The 19,457-nt window shown below is 41.1% G+C and overlaps 1 protein-coding gene across 1 annotated transcript in view; it reads left to right on the top strand.

Moving 5' to 3' along the window:
- The window catches only part of LOC139562217 (adhesion G protein-coupled receptor B3-like), a 72,611-nt gene extending 59,782 nt beyond the window's left edge, over positions 1–12,829 (top strand). The window contains exons 10-14 of the mRNA XM_071379705.1: positions 1,656–1,695; positions 5,985–6,781; positions 7,512–7,547; positions 8,284–8,388; positions 11,493–12,829. Of these exons, the coding sequence (XP_071235806.1) occupies positions 1,656–1,695; positions 5,985–6,781; positions 7,512–7,547; positions 8,284–8,388; positions 11,493–11,681 (1,167 nt within the window). The 3' untranslated portion in view covers positions 11,682–12,829. The remainder of the gene's footprint in view (positions 1–1,655; positions 1,696–5,984; positions 6,782–7,511; positions 7,548–8,283; positions 8,389–11,492) is intronic.
- Positions 12,830–19,457: the final 6,628 nt, after the last annotated feature.

Below are 19,457 nucleotides of genomic sequence, written 5' to 3'. Positions count from 1 at the left end.
ATAATATAACAGATAAATAAAATAACAGATACGTAACATAACAGATACATAATATAACAGATACATAACATAACAGATACATAACATATTCATAACTTAACAGATACATAACAGATACATAATATAACAGATAAATAAAATAACATATACATAATATAACAGATACATAATATAACAGATAAATAAAATAACATATACATAACATAACAGATACATAACAGAAACATACCATAACAGATACATAATATAACAGATACATAATATAACAGATACATAACAGAAACATACCATAACAGATACATAATATAACAGATACATAATATAACAGATACATAACATAACAGATACATAACAGAAACATACCATAACAGATACATAATATAACAGATATATAATATAACAGATACATAATATAACAGATACATAATATAACAGATACATAATATAACAGATACATAACATAACAGAAACATACCATAACAGATACATAATATAACAGATACATAACATAACAGATACATAACAGAAACATACCATAACAGATACATAATATAACAGATACATAACATAACAGATACATAACAGAAACATACCATAACAGATACATAATATAACAGATATATAATATAACAGATACATAACAGATATATAATATAACAGATATATAATATAACAGATACATAACAGATATATAATATAACAGATATATAATATAACAGATACATAACATAACAGATACATAACAGATATATAATATAACAGATACATAACATAACAGATACATAACAGATATATAATATAACAGATACATAACAGATATATAATATAACAGATATATAATATAACAGATACATAACATAACAGATACATAACAGATATATAATATAACAGATGCATAACATAACAGATTCATAACATAACAGATACATAACAGATATATAATATAACAGATACATAACAGATATATAATATAACAGATACATAATATAACAGATACATAACAGATTCATAACATAACAGATACATAATATAACAGATACATAATATAACAGATTCATAACATAACAGATACATAACAGATATATAATATAACAGATACATAACAGATATATAATATAACAGATACATAATATAACAGATTCATAACATAACAGATACATAATATAACAGATACATAATATAACAGATTCATAACATAACAGATACATAACAGATATATAATATAACAGATACATAATATAACAGATACATAACAGATATATAATATAACAGATACATAATATAACAGATACATAATATAACAGATATATAATATAACAGATACATAACATAACAGATACATAACAGATATATAATATAACAGATACATAATATAACAGATACATAATATAACAGATATATAATATAACAGATACATAACATAACAGATACATAACAGATATGTAATATAACAGATACATAACATAACAGATTCATAACTTAACAGATACATAACTAATACATAATATAATGTAACAGCATGAAAAGGAAAATACAAGGGTTTGTGCTATTACCTCACACTTGTGGCAGTGTCACAATATATGACATTTTGTGTTGTGTCAATGCTAAAATCTATGTCTGTATTTTCACCACTGTTGTCTTTTCTCTCCCAACAGACGGACTTTGAGAAAGACGTTGACATCGCCTGTCGTTCAGGTAATAACCAGATGGTGTCATATTCAATTAATGAGCTCCTGATTACATTGCCTATTGAAATTAAAGCCCTAAAAAGAGGTTAGACACAATGGGGGTAAAAAACAACATAAAATAACTTCCCAGGTTGCGTAACAGCACACCATCCACACTGGACGCCTGCTGGCTTAATAATCAAAACAGGCCCATTTGATGTGAGAACAGGTCTGCATCCCAAATGGAACCCTATTCCCTATATAGTGCACTACTTTACCTATGGGCCCTGGTCACAGGTAGTGCACTGTAAAGGGAATAGGGGTGCCATTTGGGACATAGACGAGGAGTGATAGAGGAGGCTTCAGTGGAAACAAGAGAATTTCTTAGGTGTCAGAAAGCCGGGTAGCTTTCTGTGTGGGATGAAAAGCATTGTTTGATATCAAAGGGAAGGGTAAGATAGAGAGTCGTGAATTTGAATAATAATGACAGCGCTTATCATTTTAAACATCCCTTTGTAGTTGTTGTTCATTAACAAAATGGCCGATGGGAAAGCATTGCACTGTAGCCCTGGTTTCATTGGTTTTGTTGATGACTCATGTTTAAAGTATTGCGTTTTTAAGCGTTTTTTAGAGTCTTTTGATGTAAACATGTTGTGTTTTTAAGAGTGTGTAAGGTGTCCAATCACAAACACATATTTTGACCAATAGGTAAATGTTCATTGTGTAAATACTCCTCTAACAAAACCAATAGTTCTAACCTCATGTCTCTATCATAATCCGTTCAAAATTGATTGTAGTTTTTACCCTTGTTTTTTATTTTAAACGTAAAAAATAATCATTCAGCTCGTGTTATGCTAATTTAGCTATTTGCGACCCGCAGAAACAACTTGGAAGACGATGACCACAAAATATAAAAATCCTCACAAGTTTTGTCGAGAAATTATTATGGGATGTATAAGGTTATGAAATCTGACTTCTAGGATGTAATGTTAATGATACGTCAGAGAAAGACCCCACGGAACCATTCAGAACATGAAGAACCATATTTGTCTTGTTTTTGAAACGAAAAGCACCTTTTTTGAGGACAAGTACATTAGAGTGTCTAGTTTGAGAAACATACACCTCACAAGTCCTCAACTGGCAGCTTCATTAAATAGTACCCACAAAACACCAGTCTCAACGTCAACAGTGAATAGGCGACTCCGGGATGCTGTCCTTCTAGGCAGAGTTGCAAAGATAAAGCCATATTTCAGACTGGCCAATAAAAATAAAAGATTAAGAACACAGACACTGGACAGAGGAACTTTGCCTAGAAGACCAGCATCACGGAGTCGCCTCTTCACTGTTGACGTTGAGACTGGTGTTTTGTGGGTACTATTTAATGAAGCTGCCAGTTGAGGACTTGTGAGGTGTATGTTTCTCAAACTAGACACTCTAATGTACTTGTCCTCAAAAAAGGTGCTTATCTTTCAAAAACAAGGACATTTCTAAGTGACCCCAAACTTTAGAACGGTAGTGTATAATTACGCATGTTCTCCCTGTGTAGCCTACTCCAAGTAGAACAGAGTAGACTGATAAAACTGCTTTCATTTGGTGAACTGATAAAGGGAACATACCATTTTCAGATGAGGCATATAATTAGAATAGATCATTACAATAGAATGGACCGCCCTGTTCTTCTTTCACACTTGGTGATTACATCATTATTAATTGTTCGCTTCCCCTCACTCATCAACTCCCCCATACTTTACTTTATTTATTTAATTTGTTGTTATATGTGTGAAATTAGTTTTGGTATATTTTAGGTTCAGTTTTCAGGCAATCGTGGAGTGATTATCAGCTGGGCAACGGGGGAAAACTTTTCCAAAAAATGACATGCCTTCTTAAAACTGGTTATAACTCTAGTTCTGTTGTTGATATTAAGACTTAAAGACTTAAAACATGGCAGACTAATATAAAAATGTATAAATCATGAGCAATCAAAATGACTGCTTTAGCGGTTCTAGTGTTTAGGATAAAAGTTATGAATAAAAATCCAAATTCTGTTATCTATCGGGAATACTTTCTGGAATAACACCAGGAATATATACCAGGAATTCATACCAGGAAACAATAATAACTGTGCCAAGAATATATACCAGGAATAATCCCTCGCCTGCCTGCCCATCCCTCTGGCCATGGAGTCATTCCACCTCCACCACCCTGTACCTCTACCCCAACCCCTCCCTCTCTCTCTCTGCACCACTGTCTATCTCCCTGCTCCACTCTGTGGTGATTCAGGCTGAAAACAAAAAGGGAAGTGTTATGTTTTCTGTTTCTGGCCGTGCTGCTCTGGGCTGGACACACACACACCCACACACACCCACACACACACACACACACACACACACACACACACACACACACACACACACACACACACACACACACACACACACACACACACACACACACACACACACACACACACACACACACACACACACACACACACACACACACACACACACACACTGCTGACCTTGTGTTCCCCTTGCAGCCTGTTGGTTTTCAAGCAGGCAATTCCCCTGTGGAGGATTCAGAAGGCCAAGATTAAAATGGCCCCAAATGCATCCCAAATGGCACCCTATTCCCTTCCTAGGGCACTACTTTTGACCAGGGCCAATAGGGACCAGCGCCCATAGAGCTCTCATCAAAAGTAGTGCACTATGTAGGGAATATGCTACCATTTGGGACGCAGACATCATCTCTGCAGCGGTGGAGAGAGGCACAGAGAACAGCAGTACAGGCTGTTCTGTTCCCCCAAAACAGAGGGGATTTCTGACTTCTGACAAGGGAGCTTTACAACAAAAAGCTAGCCTCTCCTGGTTTTGTGTCTGAGATTTTGGGGGTTTTCCAAGGTGAACCAAACTTTAATAAGATAAAAAGGTGTCGTAGGTATCCTGGATTTCAGGTCGAATTTGAGGAAAGTCCTCCTCAGAGGCTTGTCGGCTCTGTACTTAGTTATATCAGGAACATCTAATCCTCTATAGTGGCTCTTTTGAAGTAGTGTCCCTGTGTCCTATTTGAAGAGATCGGTAGTTAAGTTTTGTCTATTTCTTCCCAGCTGTATGAGGAAATAGTCATTACACTGTAAAATGGACACATCCGGTTCATTGTTTCAATGTGTACCAAGTGTCCTGGCATTATTATTTCAATTCTGTGTTTTTACGCATATTCATCAAAAGGAAATGTAACAATGGTCTGAAATCTGCAACAATGGTCTGAAATCTGCAACAATGGTCTGAAATGCAACAATAATCTGAAATCTGCAACAATGGTCTGAAATCTGCAACAATGGTCTGAAATGCAACAATAATCTGAAATCTGCAACAATGGTCTGAAATGCAACAATGGTTTGAAATCGGAATGATTTAAAATAAGCATACAATGAGAAATAAACAGATCATACAGAACAGACTGACATTAGTTCTCAGTATGGGGCATTCATTCCCCACTAACCACCCTGTCTGTCAGTATGGTGCATTCATTCCCCACTAACCACCCTGTCTGTCAGTATGGTGCATTCATTCCCCACTAACCACCCTGTCTGTCAGTATGGTGCATTCATTCCCCACTAACCATCCTGTCTGTCAGTATGGTGCATTCATTCCCCACTAACCACCCTGTCTGTCAGTATGGTGCATTCATTCCCCACTAACCACCCTGTCTGTCAGTATGGTGCATTCATTCCCCACTAACCACCCTGTCTGTCAGTATGGTGCATTCTTCCCCACTAACCACCCTGTCTGTCAGTATGGTGCATTCATTCCCCACTAACCACCCTGTCTGTCAGTATGGTCCATTCATTCCACTAACCACCCTGTCTGTCAGTATGGTCCATTCATTCCACTAACCACCCTGTCTGTCATTATGGTGCATTCATTCCCCACTAACCACCCTGTCTGTCAGTATGGTGCATTCATTCCCCACTAACCACCCTGTCTGTCAGTATGGTCCATTCATTCCCCACTAACCACCCTGTCTGTCAGTATGGTCCATTCATTCCCCACTAACCACCCTGTCTGTCAGTATGGTGCATTCATTCCCCACTAACCACCCTGTCTGTCAGTATGGTGCATTCATTCTCCACTAACCACCCTGTCTGTCAGTATGGTCCATTCATTCCCCACTAACCACCCTGTCTGTCAGTATGGTGCATTCATTCCCCACTAACCACCCTGTCTGTCAGTATGGTGCATTCATTCCACTAACCACCCTGTCTGTCAGTATGGTGCATTCATTCTCCACTAACTCCCCTTTCTCTCCTCTCCACAGCTCTCCACAAAGACATGGGCTCTTGCCGCGCGGCGACCATCACCGGCACCCTATCCCGCATCTCTCTGAATGACGAGGAGGACGAGAAGGGTCCCGAGGGGCTCAACTACTCCACCTTACCCGGCAACATCATCTCCAAGGTGATGATCCAGCAGCCCGGCATGCACATGGGCCCCATGGGCGACATGGGTGAGGGCTGCCTGGGCGACAGCGTGTCCGACATGCGCCGCACCGTCTACCTGTGCACCGATGATGCTCTCCGTCAGTCCGACCAGGATATGGGCGGGCACGGGCACGGCGGGATGGGCAGTGGCCACGACATGGGCAGCATGGGCGGTATGGGTGGTATGGGTGGACATTCACCCCAAGGCCAGATGATGGAGACAGACTACATCGTAATGCCACGGGCTTCTGCGGCGGCAGCAGGATCTGGGAACTGTAACACACTTCCCACTCTCCTGAAGGACGATAGCTCCACCAAGATGAACATGGGCCTGGGCATGGGAGATACGCTGCCCCACGATAGGATGATGCAACACTACAAGATGGCACCGGACTTCAACATGAGCCCGACGGGGATGGGCGGGATCGGGGTCATGGAGCACATGAACATGGGGGTGAACATGGATCAGAACCTGCACCAGCAGTACGGGTCAGGAGGAGGACAGGAACACATGCAGCAGAACCTGCCCTTTGAACCCCGAACCGCTGTCAAGAACTTCCTGGCTGAGATGGAAGAGACTGGAGGGCTGTCGAGGAGCGAGACGGGATCCACCATATCCATGAGCTCCTTAGAGGTAGGCTGGAGTGGAGAAGACTGTTGAAGTGTTGGTTTAACCTTAGAGGCAGGCTGGAGTGGAGAAGACTGTTGAAGTGTTGGATAACCTTAGAGGTAGGCTGGAGTGGAGAAGACTGTTGAAGTGTTGGATAACCTTAGAGGTAGGCTGGAGTGGAGAAGACTGTTGAAGTGTTGGTTTAACCTTAGAGGTAGGCTGGAGTGGAGAAGACTGTTGAAGTGTTGGATAACCTTAGAGTCAGGCTGGAGTGGAGAAGACTGTTGAAGTGTTGGTTTAACCTTAGAGGTAGGCTGGAGTAGAGAAGACTGTTGAAGTGTTGGTTTAACCTTAGAGGTAGGCTGGAGTGGAGAAGACTGTTGAAGTGTTGGATAACCTTAGAGGTAGGCTGGAGTAGAGAAGACTGTTGAAGTGTTGGTTTAAGTAAATAAAGGTTTTGTTTGTTGTTATGTTCCAGTAAGAGATTGTGACAGAGGTAAATACAGAATTAATGTGTAGCTGTGTTCCAGTGAGAGATTGTGACAGAGGTAAATACAGAATTAATGTGTAGCTGTGTTCAAGTGAGAAGATTGTCACGTTGTTGCCGTAAAATAAAATGGGCTTATTTTGTCATGGTTAGAATGTTATTTAGTGTTCATTAATGTAATTATAATTTCTATAGTATTCAGAAGTTAATGACCCCTCATGTTAACAGACTGTCTAATTATCCACAATATGTTTGTTTTGTCTTCAGAGAAGAAAATCGCGCTACCAAGATATGGACTTTGAAGTAAGTAAACTTACTGGTTGGCAAAGTGCATGCTTCAGGCTTTTGTTGTTACACTGAGCATTTGTGTTTGCCCTACCCTTTAATTCACTACTGTTGTTACACTGAGCATTTGTGTTTGCCCTACCCTTTAATTGTACTACTACCTTGTGTAGCTCTTAAGCTTATTGGAGTAACATGGTTTTGACACAAAACAGATGTATTGATGTGTGGCGTAGTTAAGGTGAAAGCAACGCTGTCAATCTACAGGGCAGCCAGCCAATCTCACCCGCTCTCATGTTGTTCCCCCTCCATCTCCTACATACATCCGTTGGCTATGAGTTGATTTGAAAACTGTTACGCTTTATAAAGTCACATGCACATTTCACACCTGACTTTTGCACTTTTTCTATGGAAAATATGACATTGGCTGACAGCCCAAGACACAAATGTCTCACACCACTTTTGTGGGTTTATTCCATTTCTACATCAAATTTTCTGCATAAATGCGAAAGGTAGATTTGATAATAAAATTTGCCATAAATTAAATGTAATTACTCAACTGGCTTACATTATATGCAAAAAATCCTTGAAAGACATTGGCCCCTTTAATATGTTTTAGGCTTGCCGTAATACCAGTGGCAGATTAAATGCTATTCAGAAAGGTGCACGGGTTGGAGAGGATAATACATTGCATTATAATCTCCATCCTATTATTGGCTTTGATTTCCAAACCAAAACGAACCCCTTGCCATTGCAGAAAGTCATGCACACCAGGAAAAGACACATGGAGCTGTTCCAAGAACTGAATCAGAAATTTCAAACCCTGGATCGATTTCAAGACATACCAAATATGGGCAGCATGGTGAGTAATAATACCAGGAACAGGAAATCAGCAGTAACAGGGAATGGTGAAGGAAGAGATGATGATTGGTCAGCGGTCGTCTGTTGTAGACCAATTACAGAGCTGGAGAAGATCCAGGTGGGGTGATTGGTCGAAGCTGGTGGTTGTCGACCAATTAGAGTACAAAACAAGATAATGTCAGGATAGATAGTCTTTTTTAGATGTCCATCCGCTCAGCAGCACACGTAGTGAGTCATTGAGCAAATTAACAGATCCAGTGACATGGCCCTATACCTAACAGGCCTGCCAGCTGCTTTTGGTGAGGGGGTCCAGTGACATGGCCCTATACCTAGCATGCCTGCCAGCTGCTTCTGGTGAGGGGGTTCAGTGACATGGCCCTATACCTAGCATGCCTGCCAGCTGCTTCTGGTGAGGGGGTTCAGTGACATGGCCCTATACCTAGCATGCCTGCCAGCTGCTTCTGGTGAGGGGGTCCAGTGACATGGCCCTATACCTAGCAGGCCTGCCAGCTGCTTCTGGTGAGGGGGTCCAGTGACATGGCCCTATACCTAGCAGGCCTGCCAGCTGCGTCTGGTGAGGGGGTTCAGTGACATGGCCCTATACCTAGCAGGCCTGCCAGCTGCTTCTGGTGAGGGGGTTCAGTGACATGGCCCTATACCTAGCAGGCCTGCCAGCTGCTGGTGGTGAGAGGGTTCAGTGACATGGCCCCATACCTAACAGGCCTGCCAGCTGCTGCTGGTGGGGTGGGAGGGGGGGGGGGGGACAACTAGTCTCTAGTTGAGAGACTCTGTCTGAGAGAGGGTAGGCATTATCTCATTTAGGCAGTCTGCAGATTCACTGGCTCTTTCTCAATTAATCTTTCCATATTTCCTTGTATCCTATATCCTCGCCTCCTTCTCAACCTTATTGAAGGAGACGGTCCAAGGTCCCTCCACTCGGACAAGGATGCAAGGAATCGAGAAAAGGATCCTGCTTGGCGCTCTTTACCACCACCCAGCAAATTGGGGGGGGGGGGGAAAGGTTAAGACTATGTATCATAGATGTATTGAAAAGAGCCACTGTGTGATGGTTGTCTGTCGTGGTAGTCCATCTGAATTAGAGTCCATTCAAATTCAGATGTGTATCATTCAAGACACCAGACATGGTCAGTCAGGATTGATCACTTCTGAGTGAATGCTTTCTGCATTGTTTTCTGCACTGTATCCTGGGAATAGGATACAGACAGAAATTGGCCTGTTGACCAAAACACACTCAGGCCTATTGTTGTGTGAGAATAGTGTCAGCTCTGCGGCATGCAAGTAGGCAGGCAGGCAGTTAGCCCCTCGGCCTGCCATGTCATGTAATCCTCTCTGTCTTCTCTCACATTTCAATCAGCCCCACTGCACAGTGTAATTCTCTGCTTGTTGCTTAGTAACCACCACAAGGACATTTATATAGAAAACTACATCCTTTGTTTTCCTTCTTTTTTTTCTGGAATAAATGTACTGCAGTGCTGGCTGGGCTGGCTGAATAAATGTACTGCAGTGCTGGCTGGGCTGGCTGAATAAATGTACTGCAGTGCTGGCTGGGCTGGCTGATTAAATGTACTGCAGTGCCGGCTGGGCTGGCTGATTAAATGTACTGCAGTGCTGGCTAGGCTGGGCTGGCAGAATAAATGTACTGCAGTGCTGGCTGGGCTGGCAGAATAAATGTACTGCAGTGCTGGCTAGGCTGGGCTGGCAGAATAAATGTACTGCAGTGCTGGCTGGGCTGGCTGATTAAATGTACTGCAGTGCCGGCTGGGCTGGCTGATTAAATGTACTGCAGTGCTGGCTGGGCTGGCAGAATAAATGTACTGCAGTGCTGGCTGGGCTGGCTGAATAAATGTACTGCAGTGCCGGCTGGGCTGGCTGATTAAATGTACTGCAGTGCTGGCTGGGCTGGCTGAATAAATGTACTGCAGTGCTGGCTGGGCTGGCTGAATAAATGTACTGCAGTGCTGGCTGGGCTGGCTGAATAAATGTACTGCAGTGCTGGCTGGGCTGGCTGAATAAATGTACTGCAGTGCTGGCTGGGCTGGCTGAATAAATGTACTGCAGTGCTGGCTGGGCTGGCAGAATAAATGTACTGCAGTGCTGGCTGGGCTGGCAGAATAAATGTACTGCAGTGCTGGCTGGGCTGGCTGAATAAATGTACTGCAGTGCTGGCTGGGCTGGCTGATTAAATGTACTGCAGTGCTGGCTAGGCTGGCTGATTAAATGTACTGCAGTGCTGGCTAGGCTTGCTGAATAGCCGGCAGGCTCCAGAGCTACAGACAACATTAGTGACCATTGTGTATTCCCTGACTGCATAGTAACAGCTCCGATAGCTCGCCGCCCTATTTGCCTCCCTACTAGTCTCTCTGTGAGTGTCAGTGCGAGTACATCCACATTATGGGAACAGAATGGCACACAGTCAGACACAGTGGAAGCTCGTCCTCGAGTCCCTCTTCACCGTTCTTCAGAGAGAAGGGAACGCACTATTCATTTGAATTCTTCCATGATATAACCATATTATTCACATTTGAGATACTTATCATTACATTACCTTTTGTTACTTACACTTCTCATAGAACCATTACGCCATTAATATGCTCTACCAGAACATTAGTTGAGGTGATCAATGCATAGAGGCCGTACCGCATGATTCAAAGTCTCTGCATAATCCATTGTTTGGCTATACTATATAATAACTTTCATGGATAATCCATTATAACTTTCATATTAATGTTTATAAATGTTTTAAAGTGATGAAATTCAAATGTATTTATAAACAGTTTATTCATGGTTATTCATGAAAGTTATTATTAACCAATGTTACCCAATGTTTAAGAAGAAGAAGAACCGTGAACTGTAACCAGTGACAGTGAGGCATGCTCCCTTCTAAGTAATAACCCTCACATATCCCTGTATATATATACCCCTGACCCTATCCTATATATTACATATAACGTACATATGGTATAACATATAGTAACAATGTATAGTGAACCATGTTTAGTGACTGTAAGGCATGCTACCTGCTATGTCCTGCTATGTTCCTGTCCATACCTGCTGCTAACCTGTCCCTGTCCCTGTCCTCCCAAGGACAAGGCCATGGCCAACAAGAACCCCTGGGAGAGCTACAACCCAGCCTGTGAGTACCAGAACTACACCAGTATGAATGCACTAGACCCTGACCCCAAGGACTCTCTGGAGATGACCGCAGCAGAGTGGGAGAAGTGTGTCAATCTCCCCTTAGACGTCCAGGAAGGAGACTTCCAGACAGAGGTCTGATCTGATCTAAACAAACCAGGAAATTAGTCCAAAATGGCACCCTATTCCCAATGAAGTGCACTACTTATGACCAGGTCCTATAGGCCTCTTTTTCACCAGTACCCATAGGGCTCTTTTGAACAGGACTCATAGGGCTCTGGTCAAAAGTAGTGCACTATATAGGGAATAGGGTGACATTTTGGATGCACTCCAGGAAGGAGACTTCCAGGAAGTAAAAACCAGGAAGAGGATAACCAGGAGAAAAATGATATCCAGGACATGGAGGTAAGGGGAAAGGATGTATTTTGCACTGAAAAAATGGACAGACTGTCCTAACAGCCTTGGCCTAGTACATATCTGGATTCTAAAGGAGTATGACAAGGACATGATGTGCCAATACCATTTAAGAGGAAAACGCAGAGGACAGGAGGAAAAAAATACAACAAAAAATACAACAAAAATCATCAGTGTTACTTTTTGTATTCTCACTAGTGTACTTAGTGCAGCGGGCCAGCCAGGTGGGTGTACAATATTTACCATCATGTGTTTCAGAGTACCCATGGTAAGAAGAATTGGTTTCAAAAAGGTGAAAATCTTTCTAGATGAATAAACCTCAAAAGCTAAATGAAGACATAATACCATGTCGATCCCAGCTTCGTTGGATCCAGTTTTATATTTCACAAAACTGGACCCTGGAAGCACAATGTATATATTTATGCAGGTTTTTAAAAAGTTTATAACAAGTCTGTTTGGCCATTACTATACTTTTTACTTTATAATATAAAAAATATATATGAGCGAGAGTGGCAGGCAAAGAGGATTTTTCTGTCATATAAAAATGAATGTTTGTCAAAGCTACATTCTTCATTGCTTTAAATGCAATAAAGGTAATACTCACTTTTATACGAATAATATATTTCACAAACTTTAATACTGCAGAATCTTGCTTGAAGACTCTCGGCTAAAACTCTCTCATCTGCAGACCTGTATAAAATATTTAAAAATGAAAAATGTTGTATGGTGTAAATAAACTTTTGTCTACATATGTTTTACTTGTGCCAATTTATTTTAATGAGAAAAAAATGCCAACTTGATCAAGCGTTATAGCGTTATAAAATGTTAACATTTGAACAAGGAATGTAAATAAAAGAGGAAATATGTTCGTACTGCTTCAGAGAACGTGTCAAGTCTATCTGGTGGTCATGCCTTTGTCAGATGTATTGCTCTTTAAACCAACAGGTTCTCCTCAGAAGCCCCGTTTATACCTTGTGCTAACATGCGTCCATTGTTCTGATCTTTTCCACATTCTGATTGTGCCCAAATTTTTAGACAGGTGTAGACGCATTGCGAAAGACGCATTGTGATCTTATTGTGATCAGATCTTCCTGACCAATTCCAGATGTAGTCGGGGTGCATTGTGTCTGGATATCTTACAAGTGGAGACAGATCTAAAGTCATTGACAGGTGGCATGATTGACTTATGGCACAATATGTCTTAAAACAAATGCATGTATCTTATTTTGAAAAAATATTTGTGAAATAATTTACATACAAGTATACCTGTTTACATTGCAGACACTGTGGATGGATCAGAGACATTTTAATACCATGTGTAGATGCGACAAACCTTGATCAGATAGTGATTGTATCATATTGATCAGATCACGAAACCTACATGCTAGTGCAAGGTGTAAACAAGGCTTATTAAGATGTATTCCATCTGGTTCTGCCATCTTTGCTTTGCTTTTGACCTTCCATTAACAAAGCCACATTAGGTTGGACAGAACGAACAGAACGTACATGTGAAATGAAAGAATCCATCCATATCGTGGAAGTTCAGCGTGATACAAATGTAAAGGCAATGTTTCCAGCATTAGCGGAGACTTGGAAAGGGGGATACCTAGTCAGTTGTCCAACTAAATGTATTCAACTGAAATGTGTCTTCTGTATTTAACCCAACCCCTCTGAATCAGAGAGGTGGGGGGGGGGGTCCGCCTTAATTGACATCCACGTCTTCGGCGCCCGGGGAACAGTGGGTTAACTGCCTTGCTCAGTGGCAGAAAGACAGATTTTACCTTGTCAGCTCGGGGATCCGATCCAGCAACCTTACGGTTACTGGCCCAACGCTCTAACCACTAGACTACCTGCTGGTTACTGGCCCAACGCTCTAACCACTAGACTACCTGCTGCCCCATCAGACTTCATTCACGGTAAACGCTGCATATGTCAACTCAATGGGAAATGACCTTATCTGTAATGCTTGAGCCACCCAGACTGAATAGAGACCTACGTTTCTCTGATACCTCTGTAGTAGTTCTGTAGTTACACTAGTAACAACATTGTATTCATGTTGTTAGCGTGTCAAAGACATGAGTGAAGACATTATACTGTACATTGATATACAGTGGTGTAAACCTATGGAAAGAACAGAACATTGATACAAGGTAGTGGAGACCTACAGTTACTGTTAGGAACAGTCAGAGAGATACTGAACAGAACATTGATATAAGGTAGTGGAGACCTACAGTTACTATTAGGAACAGTCAGAGAGATACTGAACAGAACATTGATACAAGGTAGTGGAGACCTACATTTACTGTTAGGACCAGTCAGAGAGATACTGAACAGAACATTGATACAAGGTAGTGGAGACCTAGTGGAGACCTAAAGGGTCAAATGAAATCAGTTATCACATCTCAGTGGAATCATACATCGTGAGCATATTGTATAGTTTCTTTAGGAATGAAATAAAAAATGACTGGCAGATTTCTGTCATTATTTTAAATATAGGAAGACAGGCGACATAGAGCAGCTTTGAATTGCAGTGCAGAAGTGGATGTCCCCATATGTTTTAAATGACTGGCCCCAGAGCCCTTCCACTCTGTCTTCACTGTCACTGTCCTCTGAAATAAATGTCAGGGGTTGTAGATTAGTAGTCTTCGCTGCCCTCCTTTAATCTGTCACCTCACCTCTTATTCTCCCTGTGTGTCAGTCTAGCAGCCTGCATCATCTCTCTCTCTCTCTCTCTCTCTCTCTCTCTCTCTCTCTCTCTCTCTCTCTCTCTCTCTCTCTCTCTCTCTCTCTCTCTCTCTCTCTCTCTCTCTCTCTCTCTCTCTCTCTCTCTCTCTCTCTCTCTCTCTCTCTCTCTCTCTCTCTTACACTGTATCTCTCTCTCTCTCTCTCTCTCTAGTACACTGTATCTGATTTCGGACTTTAGCGGCCAGCTAACTTTCCCACTCTAATAGGTTTTATGTGCATGCGCTGTGCCTCCAGAAGGTTAACTGGATAAGATCAGGCACATTTGGCTCGGGGACTGATGGGAAGGTTGTGTGTGTTTGTCTCTGTGTGTGGGGGGGTCTTGTTTGTCCTGTCTGATGGGCCCGGTCTGACCTAGCCTGCATTACGACAGCAGACACTGAAAGAGCATCAGTGTTACCTCTCAGGGGAACAGACATCCACCCACCAGCAGGAGAAGGAGACAGAGGAAGAAAAGGAGGAGGAGAAGGTGAGCCTACATCATTGAAAGCCTGCCAATCTGATGGTGGAGGAGGAGGTAGAGGAGGTAGATGAGGAGGAGGAGGGAGAGGTGGAGAATGAGGAGGAGGGAGATGAGGAGGAGGAGGAGGAGGGAGAGGTGGAGAAGGAGGAGGAGGTAGAGGAGGGAGATGAGGAGGAGGAGGGAGAGGTGGAGAAGGAGGAGGAGGTAGAGGAGGTAGATGAGGGAGATGAGGAGGAGGAGAAGGGAGAGGTGGGGGAGGTGGAGGAGGGGGAGGAGTGTGATGAGGAGTGAGAGGAGGAGGAGGATGTGGAAAAGTCATATAGTCCTCCTGTGGCTGTACCTGACAGCGCTCGACCTCCTCAGGCCCCGCTGGAGGGGATGAAAGCCCAGGCTAAATTAAAGTCATCTCTCTTTGTCCCCCACAACAATGATCTCCAGCAGCCGGCCACCCATTTAAAACGGTGATCCAAAGCTCACCCCACTGTCATCGACATATTCCCCTGGTGTCCAAAACCCTCAAAGCTGTTCTTCCCAGCCTAGAAGTCCCCAACTTTTGATTGACAGACATTAGTATGCATTAAAGTCACCATAGATCTAGTGGGAGTTCCCTATGTAATGGCCAGATCACAGGAAATTGTCTGTTCATTCTGCCCTACATGGGCTTATTATATGGCACTTTTGAAAATAAGTAGTCCACTCTCTTCAGCATTAAATCTTCAAATTAAAACTGATTTATTTTGGTGTTCAGAATAGGAATTTAGCTTTCCCAGTATTTTAGAAGGGGATTGAGAAAATGTTTTTTCTCTTATACACATGGATTGGTTGTACAGGTAGTGTACAGGTAGTGTACAGGTAGTCTACAGGTAGGTTACAGGTAGTGTACAGGTAGTGTACAGGTAGTCTACAGGTAGTCTACAGGTAGGTTACAGGTAGTGTACAGGTAGTGTACAGGTAGTGTACAGGTAGTGTACAGGTATGTTGACATATTCATCATAATTATACACCTTTTCCACCTAATTCAACAATCAGCCATGGCCTCTGGATCAGGGTTTCCTCGGGAAGAGGATACATGTTTCAGAGTAGCTATGATATTCTACTTTCTGTCAGATTAGGTGCTGGAAGAAATAACACTGTTTTACCAGAGCGCCTTGTATTCTTCAAAGAAGCCTCACTGTCATGGGTTATTTTCTGTCAGAATGGAAGCCACTTCAGCCAATGGTTTTTATCCTGAAATAAACAAAGACGTTTCACTGCACATTTGGATCCCTGATGAAACGTGTTATTTACTACACTCCATTAATTCATCACTGTTCATTGGCCTAGTTTAATACCAGTCATCTGTGGCTGTCAAAACACACACACACGGACGCGCGCAAGCATACACATACACATACACACACACACACACACACACACACACACATACACACACACACATACACACACACACACACACACACACACACACACACACACACAATAACACACACTCACCCACGCACGAGCACACACACACATACACACACTCACGCACGTGTGCACACACACACACACACCCATGCACGTGCACACACACACGTACGCACAAATACACATACACACACAGATGGACGCACGCACGCCAGAAGCATGCACGCATGCAGGCACGCACGCACTTACACACACGCATGTGCTTCAACACACACGTTTGTGTTCACAGACTGAAGTGAGCATCTGCTCAGAAAAACAGAAATACGTGAGAAAGAAACCTATGCCTCCCCCAACCCTCCTCTCTGTTCTCATGTGACCAGACCACTTCTACCTCTTCTCGAGACCCCCGTCCATCAAATAGAATAATACTGTCTCATCCTTTGCTTTTCAAAACAGTAAGTGCATTTGAGAGAAAGGTGGGCGGGAGGAACCTAAGCCTCCCCCTCCAACCCTCCACTGTATCCTGGTGTGACCAGAAACTTCTGCAACCAATCCCCTAAAGCCAAATCCATCAACACGTCATCCTTTTAATGTCACCCATTAACATTATGTCATCCTTATAATAATGTCATCCTTATAACAATGTCATCCATCAACATAATGTCAACCTTATAATAATGTCATCCATACAATAATGTCATCCATCAACATAATGTCATCCTTATAATAATTTCATCCTCAACATAATGTCATCCTTATAATACTGTCATCCATCAACATAATGTCATCCTCAACATAATGTCATCCTTATAATACTGTCATCCATCAACATAATGTCATCCTCATAATAATGTCATCCTTATCACAATGTCAACCATCAACATAATGCCATCCTTATAATAATGTCATTTTTATAATAATGTCATCCATCAACACAATGTCATCCTTATAATAATGTCATCCATCAACACAATGTCATCTTTAAATTAATGCCATCCTTATCATAATTTCATGCTTATAATAATGTCATCCTTATAATAATGTCATCCATCAACATAATGTCATCCTTAAAATAATGTAATCCTTATAATAATTTCATCCTTATAATGTCATCCATCAACATAATGTCATCCTTATAATAATGTAATTCTTATAGTAATGTCATGCTTATAATAATGTCATCCATCAACATAATGTCATCCATATAATAATGTAATTCTTATAGTAATGTCATGCTTATAATAATGTCATCCATCAACATAATGTTGTCTTTATAATAAGGTAATTCTTATCATAATTTCATCCGTTTAGTAATGTCATCCTTATAATAATGTCAGCCATCAACATAATGTCATCCTTATAATAATGTCATCCTTATAATGTCATCCATCAACATAAAGTCATCCTTATAATGTCATCCTTATCATAATGTCATCCTAAAAATAATGTCATCCTCATAATAAGGTCATCCATCAACACAATGTCATCCTTAAAATAATGTAATCCTTATAATAAGTTCATCCTTATAATAATGTCATCCTTATAATAATGTCATCCATCAACACCAATGTCATCCTTATAATAATGTCATCCTTATAATAATGTCATCCATCAACATAATGTCATCCTTATCATAATTTCATCCTTATAATAATGGCATCCTTATAATAATGTCAGCCATCAACACAATGTCATCCTTATAATAATTTCATCCTTATAATGTCATCCTTATAATAATGTCATCCATCAACATAATGTCATCCTTATAATAAGGTCATTCTTATAGTAATGTCATGCTTATAATAATGTCATCCATCAACATAATGTCATCCTTATAATAAGGTCATTCTTATAGTAATGTCATGCTTATAATAATGTCATCCATCAACATAATGTCATCCATCAACATAATGTTGTCCTTATAATAATGTCATCCATCAACACAATGTCATCCTTATAATAAGGTCATTCTTATAGTAATGTCATGCTTATAATATTGTCATCCATCAACATAATGTTGTCTTTATAATAATATCATCCATCACCACAATGTCATCCTTATAATAATGTCAGCCATCAACACAATGTCATCCTTATAATAATTTCATCCTTATAATGTCATCCTTATAATAATGTCATCCATCAACATAATGTCATCCGTATAATAAGGTAATTCTTATAGTAATGTCATGCTTATAATAATGTCATCCATCACATTAATGTTGTCTTTATAATAATGTCATCCATCAACATAATGTCATCCATCAACATAATGTGTCCTTATAATAATGTCATCCTTATAATAATGTCATCCTTATAATAATGAGAGTAGCAGTACCAGATCAATGTGGAGCTATATACAGGGAGTAGCAGTACCAGATCAATGTGGAGCTATATACAGGAAGTACCAGATCAATGTGGAGCTATATACAGGGAGTACCAGTACCAGATCAGTGTGGAGCTATATACAGGGAGTACCAGATCAGTGTGGAGCGATATACAGGGAGTACCAGTACCAGATCAGTGTGGAGCTATATACAGGGAGTACCAGTACCAGATCAATGTGAAGCTATATACAGGAAGTACCAGATCAATGTGGAGCTATATACAGGGAGTACCAGTACCAGATCAGTGTGGAGCTATATACAGGGAGTACCAGTACCAGATCAGTGTGGAGCTATATACAGGGAGTACCAGTACCAGATCAATGTGGAGCTATATACAGGAAGTACCAGATCAATGTGGAGCTATATACAGGGAGTACCAGTACCAGATCAGTGTGGAGCTATATACAGGGAGTACCAGTACCAGATCAATGTGGAGCTATATACAGGAAGTACCAGATCAATGTGGAGCTATATACAGGGAGTACCAGTACCAGATCAATG

Source organism: Salvelinus alpinus, chromosome 32 (assembly GCF_045679555.1).
Source record: "Salvelinus alpinus chromosome 32, SLU_Salpinus.1, whole genome shotgun sequence".
Taxonomy (NCBI): Eukaryota; Metazoa; Chordata; class Actinopteri; order Salmoniformes; family Salmonidae; genus Salvelinus; species Salvelinus alpinus.
The sequence above is the reverse complement of the archived record's forward strand: the minus strand, read 5'-3'. Positions and strand labels throughout refer to the sequence as shown.